At 34.7% G+C, this 10,787-nt stretch overlaps 1 protein-coding gene across 1 annotated transcript; it reads left to right on the forward strand.

The window, feature by feature from the left end:
• Positions 1-1,298: 1,298 nt before the first annotated feature.
• LOC115988819 (calcium permeable stress-gated cation channel 1) lies at positions 1,299-10,431 on the forward strand. Its single transcript, XM_031112433.1, has 12 exons — positions 1,299-1,680; positions 2,541-2,864; positions 2,964-3,122; positions 3,458-3,593; positions 3,964-4,065; positions 4,358-4,477; positions 4,580-4,660; positions 5,457-5,797; positions 5,892-6,137; positions 6,909-7,233; positions 8,069-8,302; positions 9,752-10,431. Exons 2-12 carry the CDS (start codon positions 2,551-2,553, stop codon positions 10,019-10,021), a joined length of 2,328 nt encoding a protein of 775 aa, XP_030968293.1. The 5' UTR covers positions 1,299-1,680; positions 2,541-2,550; the 3' UTR covers positions 10,022-10,431.
• The last annotated feature ends 356 nt before the right edge of the window (positions 10,432-10,787 follow it).

The following is a 10,787-nucleotide window of genomic DNA, read 5'->3' on the forward strand; positions in this document are numbered from 1 at the left end:
TTGAAGTCTTGAGCATCATCATCACAACGCTCCGCCGGTCGCATATCTAAACCAACTGTCTATGGGGACCCCACCCTAACCAACACACACCGGCCCACGTAACCAACGCGATCTCCACGCGGCATACTGTATCTCCGATCTCTATTATGTTATGTCCCCTAATTCCTATTCCTAATCCACACGCCAACCTCAACCTCAACCTCAACCTCTCCCACTCCCTTTTCTCTTTCTTATCTTCGATGGGGACACTGTCTCCCTAGGTCAATAATTGGTGGTTCTTTCTAGTTGTACTTTGGCAACTACATGAAAATAAAATTGCACAAATTCCCCTCATGCTTTCCCCATAAGACACGAAGCCCTTCCCTATAGAGTGTAAGAGTTAATAATCCCTTTACTTTCACATCAAGCAGTTTCATATTGGGGTTTTGTGATATACTAAAAAAATATATAGAGAGATTAAGAGTTACATAATTAACCATTTGTTCATAAAATAATGTCACAAAGAACTAAAGGTGCAAGCTTAAGCATTTCAACCACTAGTAATAATTTGTCATACTGAATTTGTAGTGAAAGTTTAGTGAACCTAATATTTCTCTATTTTTTTTTATAAGAATAAAAATGACTAGTTTAGACTAAAAAAAAAAAATAGTATCACAACTAATTAAGACACAATTAATGTTTATAAATTCAAAATTTGACATGTCTTTTTTAAGACATAGTTTAGACCATTTAGAAGTACATACTAGTGTGTATATCAACTGAAATCATGTGTTCAAAACACAAATTTTAAATTAAATTGTAAAATCATGTTTTCAAAACATGGTTTTATTTTTTTTCAAAATTATAACTAAAATAATTTCTTAAACACATGATTTATAAGATTTGTGTACTGTATGTGCAACAAACATTAAGCTTTATAATCAAAGATTTTTTCTTTTTTAAAAGAACAATAAGAAGGTTCAAAATTAAAGGAAATAGTAACGAATACATCTAAAAATCCACAAAAGGAACTTTCTATTTTTACAGAATCAAATCTACAAAAGGTTTTTCATCTATCCATCTTTCACACTCACCCACCCTAGCCGCGCGTGACACAAAGAAACCTTCATATTATCCTTGCAAACGCAGACAACCGTACAGAAAGTAGCCGTTGAAACCCACGTGGCACATTGCCGACATCGAACGACACTCTACTACTATCCGTGTTTTCCAGATCATTAAAATATTAAAAAAATAAAAAATAAAAAATCATTTATGCAATCAAGACCAATTTGACTACAAAAAGAAGATCACTCTCACACACTCTCCTCCCACCTCCTAACCTCTCTTTTATATAGCTGTTATCAACTACCACTAAAACCCAAACCTCTCAACTTCTCTTTCTCTCTCTCTCTCACACAACTTCCATTTCTTTAAGAGTTGTTAATCCAAAACTTTCCCTTGAAATCATCTAATCTCTCTCACTCATTCCCTGTATTCCACACCAAATCACCATTTCTTGGATTCACTTTTCTTTTCTTTTCTTTTCTTCCATCTTTAACTTTGTAAAATAGCGTGTGCCGTAGTATTTCCTTTGAACGAGTGCAGGAATGTTCTTTCTTTTGTTCAAGTTTTGCTAGCAAATCAATCCAAACGCTCCTTAAATCAATTTTCCAGATCGATCTTCGGCTCAAATCCAAGGTAAAACAGAGTTTTCACTAGGGCTACTATGGATGAGAATGAAGAACAGTGTGACTGTTACTGAGTATGAAATTCTTAAGTTTTAATTTTTTTTTTTTTAAATATTTATTGAAAACTAGTTCTGATTGAATAATATGTGTGTTTGTGTGTGTGAGTTAATAGAATCTGTTTAGTAACTTTTAAGTTTGATTAGTTTTGGTGTTTATTGGATTAATTAGTGTTAGTCAGATATGGAAACTCTAGAAAATTTTAGGATGTGTTTGGTGAATCAGAAAATTTAGATTTTATTTTTCATGAATTTAAAGGTGGAAATGGTGCCATGTCATATCAATCTCAGTCCATCTATAAGGAATGATATCTGATTATTTAAATGATGTGATGCTGTGTCTAAATTATTTTACATTCGCGAAAAAAATCTATTATCATGCCTTTGGATTAGCTTTTTTGTTGTTTGGTGAAAGTGGGTGGAAGTACAATTGTACCTGAAAAAAAAGTAGATGGTTTCCTCTCCGTTTCAGAAACAAATGGAGAGGATTCTATTGTGTGTTTGGATGAAAGGATTTTGAGAAAATTGAAACTGTCCCCGGAACCGGTGGTTTTGGATTTGTTTTACTATGTTGTGGTCGTGGGATGTAGTGCCACTTCTTCGGGTTTTGATTATATAATTTTCGCTGCTGACTTTGATTTTGTGAAATGGTTGCGTTGATGGTGATAGTGTGTGCTAGGTTATATGTAAAACAAAATGGGGCAAACTATTCTGTTTAAATTGGACATAACACTTGGGTTTGGGCTTTCATTTATTAGAGGTTGATATTACTCGTCATTTGTACATTCTTACTCAAGGAAATTCTCATATCCAGATATATATAAATGGCTACACTTGGAGATATTGGAGTTTCAGCAGCTATCAACATTCTCAGTGCATTCATTTTCCTTTTGGCATTCGCCTTTTTAAGGCTTCAACCTTTCAATGATAGAGTGTACTTCCCAAAGTGGTACCTTAGGAATTTAAGAACAGATCCAACAACATCCGGAACATTTGTAAGCAAGTTTGTGAACCTGGACTTTAGGTCATATATAAGGTTTTTGAATTGGATGCCAGACGCACTGAAAATGCCGGAACCTGCACTCATTGAGCATGCTGGACTGGATTCTGCTGTTTACTTGCGGATTTACCTGTTAGGGTATGTACTAATCAAAGTCAAAATTGTCTCATGTCTGTATATTTGTGAAAATGTAAATATATTAAATTGTACTGATTTCTCTATAATTTATTCATGCAGACTTAAGATCTTTGTTCCTATAGCCTTGCTTGCATGGTCTATCTTGGTGCCAGTTAACTGGACAAATAGCACTTTAGAGGATGCAACCAAGGTCTCCAATGTAACTGCTAGCAACATCGATAAGCTCTCTATTTCAAATATCCCAACTGGATCACAAAGGTTTGAAACTGTCTTTCCTTGACAATTTCGTTTGCCATGTTATTTCTTGACATGAATAAAACCATTCAGAACTTCGCTTATCTTTTGTAATTGTTCTATGGTTCCTTCTTTCAACCCTAATTTTTGGGTCCACACACAGCATAACTTATTTACCAATTTATATAAAGGGTTTTGATGTATTGGTTTATTTTTCTTTCAATTGTTCTCCTATAGCATCCATGCTATTGGGGTTATCCAGAAATCTGTTATTAGCATCTCATTCCTGAAGGATTGTTCATGCTTTGATTCATCTTCATAACCTGAATGTAATATTTATGCCACATCCTGGATCACAGGTTTTGGAGTCATATATTGATGGCATATGCCTTTACCTTTTGGACATGCTATGTGTTGATGAAGGAGTATGAGACCGTTGCCTTAATGCGGTTGCAGTTTCTTGCATCAGAAAAACGCCGCCCAGATCAATTCACTGTGAGATCATATCTCTGTCTCATAAATTAGTTCAGATTATTTTTAAGTTTTAATTATGAGAAATTTGACTTTGATTTAAATAAGAGCAGATGCTTGATTTATACAAAGAAGCTCACTAGTGACTATTCTCTTTCTTAATATTAAAACCACTTAAAGTACCAAACATGAAAATAACTTGTTTGTGGCTTTTTTTTCCCTGGAGTACTAAAAATAGATGCTTGAGATATTCTTCAAGGCTAACGTGTTGTAACAATTTTTTTTTATGAACTGTATTGATAATTTCTAATGTTATGTTATGTTATGGTAACAGGACAATTTTTCTATGTTGCAGCCTGATATAAACTTGTCTCAAATTTTCAATTGTTTACAGGTCCTTGTCAGAAATGTTCCATCTGACCCTGATGAATCTACAAGTGAGCTCGTGGAGCATTTTTTCCTAGTCAACCATCCGGATCACTATCTTACTCATCAGGTTGGTTCTTGCTAAACAGAATGAAAAATAAAAATAATAATAAAGAAAACTGATGATATCTTTTACTCTGATTTGTGTTAAGGAGCCATGAACTGCTGGCATGCTTTAAATTCATTTGTTTGAGTAGCCGGTGTGAGACTGTGAATTGTTGCTAGTGAGTTTACTGTTTTAGGGATCTTTGGTTCCTAGGAAAATAAGTTATGCAATCATCTTTGTTTATTAGCATGCACTTAAGTTATCTTATTGTGATTATGTCTTCTCTGACTTACTATGTATTGACTGTGATATGCAGGTGGTATATGATGCAAACAAGCTTGACAAACTGGTCAAGAAGAAGAAAAAATTGCAGAACTGGCTTGTTTACTACCAAAATAAATATACTAGAAAAAGTTCTCAGAGGCCCTTCATGAAGGTACTTCAATGCAATCTGATAGGTCTCTAGTAGCTTGTTCCGTATCAGTGTTCAAATTTACCACTTTCTCTAACCCAATTGTACTTGTGTTCTCTCATCCAGACTGGTTTTCTTGGGCTATGGGGAAAAAAAGTGGATGCAATTGATCATCATGAGTCTGAAGTTGAGAAACTGTCAAAAGAAGTAAGTGCAACTCCTTGATTTTCTTGATTAATTGAATTTATTTTTCCGCAATATTGTGAATATTGATTTGTCAGTTTGCCATGAGCATCATAGGAGCATGTGCATTATGCCATCATCTTTTAAGTAAGGTTGAAGATCTTTGTCATGATTTTTTGAAATTTAAAAAAGTAGGCATTTTGCTTCAACCTAGACCACATCCAGAATGTTTAAACCATAAGGCTGGTCAAATTGCTGTCCCACTGATCTCATAAACAACGTGATTTCACTGTCAAAGCCTTAGCCAAGCTGTTCAGTGTTCTGTTTGATATGCTTGTTGGCGATACCTTATTAATGTGATCTTATTATTATAAAAACACCCATGAATATAAATTTAGCTCTATATCCCTATGATCCCTATGTACTAGGGCTTTGCCCTCTTATCTTTTTCATTAAAAATTTAATTTAATTTTAAAAAAATATTTCTCCACCGGAGCTAGAAGTTCTTTAGCTAAATATATATCTAGTTGAGGTTTTCAACAACCATGCATATGATATTTCATATGGGAGGGGAAAATTCCCGTTACACATTTACAGCATCCCAGGAGCCTTTTTTGTTTGTCTGTCCTTAATTATTTCAAAATGCTCATGTTAAGTGGAAATTTGGACTGGACGTTTCTGGTCACTGCCTGTTACATTCATGCGTCCATTTAGATTTAGGTGAAAAGTTATTGCATTTTATTATGTGGCTGTTTTTTTTTCTGCAATTTGGGTACACATTAAGGTCCAATATAATTGAAATGGATCAATTCTTCTTCAGATAGCTGTAGAGAGGGAAAGAATTACAAACAATCCAAAATCTATCATGCCTGCAGCATTTGTTTCTTTCAAAACTCGTTGGGGAGCTGCTGTTTGTGCGCAAACTCAACAATCCAAAAACCCAACTATTTGGTTAACGGAGTGGGCTCCAGAGCCACGTGATGTATATTGGCCAAACCTGGCTATTCCATATGTTTCCCTCACAGTTAGAAGGCTGATTGTAGCTGTTGCATTTTTCTTCTTGACCTTCTTTTTCATGATCCCCATTGCATTTGTACAATCTCTTGCAACTATCGAGGGCATTGAGAAAGCTGCCCCATTCTTGAAAAGTGTTATTGAAATGTGAGCATGCTTTCATCCTTGGGCCTCTTGTGTTAATAATTAGTCTGCAATAACTTCAAATTACTCATAATGTTATGTATGATTTGCAATGCAGGAGTTTCATTAAATCAGTCATCCAAGGTTTTCTACCTGGGATTGCATTGAAGTTATTCCTTATCTTTCTGCCAGCTATATTGATGTTCATGTCTAAGTTTGAAGGATTTAATTCTCTATCATCTCTAGAGAGGAGATCGGCCTCTAGATATTATCTTTTCAACTTTGTAAATGTATTCCTCGGGAGCATAATTGCTGGAAGTGCATTTGAACAGCTAGATACATTTATTCACCAATCAGCAAGCGAGTATGTTATTCTCAAATGTGTGCCATTCCCTTAATTGCTCAGTGTCTCTTTTTCTTGGCAATGCAAATATATTTGAATGTGGGTGCATGTGTATGCTAGTGCTCTGTAAATTGTATATGCATGCTCGAGTATTTGAGTATTAAATGATATGTTAACTTGTAAATTTCTAGGAAAATTCTGTGGCTCTATGAAGTCTGTAGATATCTATCAAAATTGATCCCTTCTGCACAAAATAGGCATTTTACATGTAAGACTGTAAGCATTTTACATGATATCTGATAAATAGTGACTAGCAGAATCATATAATAGAGTCCCAGTTGGCATTTAATGGTGAATGCTGTATTAAATGGTTGAGAATAATGTCATTAGGCATGGATTAGGATATCCCGTAGCCACATGACGAGTATCTTGGTGCCTGTACTTATAAAGAAAAACATGATGAGTATCTTGGTGGGTATTATTTTGCTTCTTCTTTTAGTCAACAAGGACAAGACTTTCCACAGTTTTTGTTTCTCTTCGGCAATTTGTAACATATATTGCATGTTCAGGTTTTTTTTTTTTTTTTTTTTGACAAATGTTAAAATTTTGGAAATGTTTAACTATATAATTTCATAATCCTCCATGTATCAAGTATTGACCATTGATTATCTATCAAACTTACATAATTTAAGTTAAATAGACTAGTTCATTCCTTCTAATTTTTGTGCAATTTAAGTTTTTATCTTAGAATTAGATTTTATAAAATTAGTATATTTGTTTTCATTTTGGCAGGATTCCTAAAACAATAGGCGTGGCAATTCCAATGAGAGCAACTTTCTTCATAACTTATATTATGGTTGATGGATGGGCTGGTATAGCTGGGGAAATTCTAATGTTGAAACCTCTTATAATGTATCACTTGAAGAATTTCTTTTTGGTGAAGACAGAAAAGGATAGGGAGGAGGCAATGGATCCAGGAAGTCTTGGTTTCAACACAGGAGAACCCCGTATACAATTCTATTTCCTGCTGGGCCTTGTGTATGCTACAGTGACACCTATTATACTTCCTTTCATAATCATTTTCTTCGGCCTGGCTTATGTTGTATTCCGTCATCAGGTACAGAGTGGTATTTTTCATTATTAAATTTTATGTATAAAGGACAATATGGGGTTACACATGCCTGTCATTATGGCAGTATCAATCCAATGCATCGAATTGTTGAAGGCTTTTTAAGAAAAATTGCTAGGGAGGTGTACATTCAGTGCTTGCTGCCCATTTGTGTAGAACACAAAACCATTTTTTTTACCCAAAATTTGGGACTAAGGCTTTGTTTATCGTTATTATTGTAGTAGAAGTTACTCATATAACTAGCTAAACTTAAACCTATGGGAGAGCAACCAAAGTTTGTATCCAAGGGAAATTTTTCTATAGAAGAGTTTGTCTCTGAGAAAAAATGAAAAATAATGGAAATAAATTGTATTTTTAACCTTGTCTTTTTTTTTTTTCTTTTTTTTTCATATTTCTTTTTTCTTTTTCCCTCTTGCCAACAATGAACCAGCTTCACCTAATTTTAACTGTATATTCCTTTATTTCTTAACCATAAAAGGCATACATATTGACTCATCTTCTCAACATCTTTTACGTATAGCACATATGGTGTGTGCTTATAGATTAAAATACTGCAGATGACAATATCTGACATATGCATTCCTGGTTATGAGAATTAGGTTTTCTCTTGAAATTCAGTTCTTCCTAGATGTGTGTTTTTTTCTTTAATTACTTCCCTTCATGACAACTTTATTTTGTTTGTTAGATCTCTGTACAACCTACTCAATGGGTTTGCTTATGTGTGTGTGGGTAATGGGTATTCAGTATTTAGCATAGCAATATATAATGTTAGTAAGATACCTTTCTTTCTGCCATATCTTACATCTTACTTTTGAAAATGCAGATCATAAATGTTTATAACCAAGACTATGAGAGTGCTGCGGCATTTTGGCCTGATGTCCATGGGCGTGTTATAAGTGCGTTGGTCATTTCACAAGTGCTTCTAATGGGACTGATGAGCACAAAAGAAGCTGCCCAGTCAACCCCATTTCTCATTGCACTTCCAATTCTAACCATATGGTTCAGTAGGTTCTGCAAAGGCCGATATGAAGCAGCATTTGTCATATATCCACTACAGGTTTGTTGAACTTACAAGTTGCATAGTCGATGTTGTATTATTATTTAAAATTATTGGCATGCATTCTGACAGAAACTCCTTGGTACTGTCTTCATTGTGGTGATTTACATTCTTCTTTCCTCAATATATGATAGTTATGTCTATAATTCCTGTAACTAATTAATACAACTGTGGATTAAGTCTTATACTTGGAAAGATATGGTGTGAGTGTCATGCTTTGGTCTTTGATATGGAAGATGCCTATGTCTGTGTGAATGCATCTGCTAGTGGATGTTTTTTTGTGTATCATCTTCGTCATATGTGACTATTGCATATGGTATTGTTTTAGTTAAACATGTGATCTTATATGATTGAGGTGTACTTTTGGGTTGAAGCTGAATATGTTTTAAGCTATGGAGCAATAATCTAGTATTGAATTTGTGGAATCTTATAGAGGCAGCCCTCATTGCTGCTAAATCTGATTCCACTGTGTCTTGAATCTTTACTCTTTTCTCTAAGGAATTATACTTCTTCACTCAATGACGTAATGCTCAAATTCTCTGGGGTAGATTAGATATGTTACGACCTAGATACTGAAGATCTCTGATTTTTTGTGTAGCATAGACCATGAGTATGCTCATGAAAAAAATTCTTATAAACATGGCTCTCATCTGGTGTGAAGCTTTAAATGCATAAGGCTGTCTTGTGGGAGTGAGCATTGAGGCATAAACCCACTTTCTGGAAGCTTTGAGTCTGATATTCAATATGTATTAGTATGATTAATCCATGTCAAGAGTTTATTGATTAGAACCATGTTCTCTAGGCTTATAACATCACAACCTTAACAAAACATGATCATATCCTGGTTCTAGCTTTAGATGGACTTAGAGATTTGGTGGCTGTTTCTATTAGCCAGGGGAAATATGCATCAGAACAAAAATTGAACTTTGTATCAGTCTACATTTTTTTATAAGATTTATAAAAATAGAGAAATGGGTATAGAACCCGAGACCACTACTACCCCCCCCCCCTCCCTTAAGGCTTTGTATCAGTCTACATTATCTAGAATACTAGTGTGGCAGTGGGCATGAGTCTGTTAGTATTTTTTGTATTAGTAATGCGTTGTAAAATACTGCAATGACCATAATTCTTGTTTTTGAGTGATATTTCTTGTTCCAACCCCCCCCCCCTTTTTTTTTATAGTTCTTGAATAATATATAATCATCGGCTATGTTTTATATTGGCCATTATTGTTCCTTCATTCTTTGTACTCATTTCACGTTTCCTTTTACGCTATCTTTTACTTAACCAAAAAAAAGAAGAAGTGATATTGGTCATTATTGTCAAACAGAAAGCAAATTTTCAGTTCTATTTATTTCTCCTCACACTTGATTTCAGCTCTCATTAATCTCTCTCTCACGTTTAGGGATTTCACATCATTTTAATCATTATTTCATGCTGTGCGTTTAGGAAGCAATGATGAAAGATACTTTAGAACGGGCAAAGGAACCAAACCTGAACTTGAAAGGCTATCTTCAAAATACATATTTACATCCAGTTTTTAAAGCTAGCGAAGACGAAGAAGATGATGAAATTAATGATGACAAATGGGAGAATGAGAGTGTGATTGTGCCTACAAAACGCCAGTCCCGAAGGAATACACCAGCTGCCAGCAAAATTAGTGGTGCATCTTCCCCCCCATCTCTGCCTGAGGCTGTTCAAGAGCTTCCACAGCCCTAAATTAGGCTGGAAACTTGGCTTCTTACTGTTTGTTTCACCTTCACAGAACTGTACTAATGGGCAGGCTGGCACTGTAAATTAAAGAACAAGAATAGCGTATACAAACACAGAGAGACAGGAAGTCACAACAACCTTTAAGAACTGCAGCAAGAAAGCAAGTTGTCGTTGCTGTGCATGAAATGACTAGAGTGCAGGCTGGTAAAATGTAGAAATTTTTTGTGTATTATTCCTAAACCGGCCTGTTAATTGTTGGATCCTCTATTTGATAATTCTATTGTGAATCCCTGTATTTTTATAGGCCTAAGTTAAACTTCATGTGGGAATTTTATGACAAAAACATTTTTGTGTAAATAGTGTGAATCATCCGAATGAGAGATACAGTTTCATCTTCCAAGCTACATTAACTACAATGCTTCTTATCCAACAACTCTTACATGCGTCTTGGACCTCCTTTATATATGTGTGTGTGTATTATGTTCTGTTATTTTATGGTTTGTTGTATTGATGGATTGAAGAAGCCAAACTTGAGTCATTTTACTTCTATGTTGACGAAGTTCTTGTCAAAAACACTTGGGGGCACTATCCAAGTGGTGTCAAAATCAAAGGACGCGTCCTTATATTATTAGGTATGTATAGAGCTAGAATAAAAATAAGTGTTAAGTTGGATTGAGCTGAAAATGTAACCTCTTAAAACAACAGCTTTTGAATCATCCCCAAAAGAAAAAGGGAAACCTAACATTTGCACCACAATTTAATTTAAAAAACG

This window comes from Quercus lobata, chromosome 5 (assembly GCF_001633185.2).
Source record: "Quercus lobata isolate SW786 chromosome 5, ValleyOak3.0 Primary Assembly, whole genome shotgun sequence".
Lineage (NCBI taxonomy): Eukaryota > Viridiplantae > Streptophyta > Magnoliopsida > Fagales > Fagaceae > Quercus > Quercus lobata.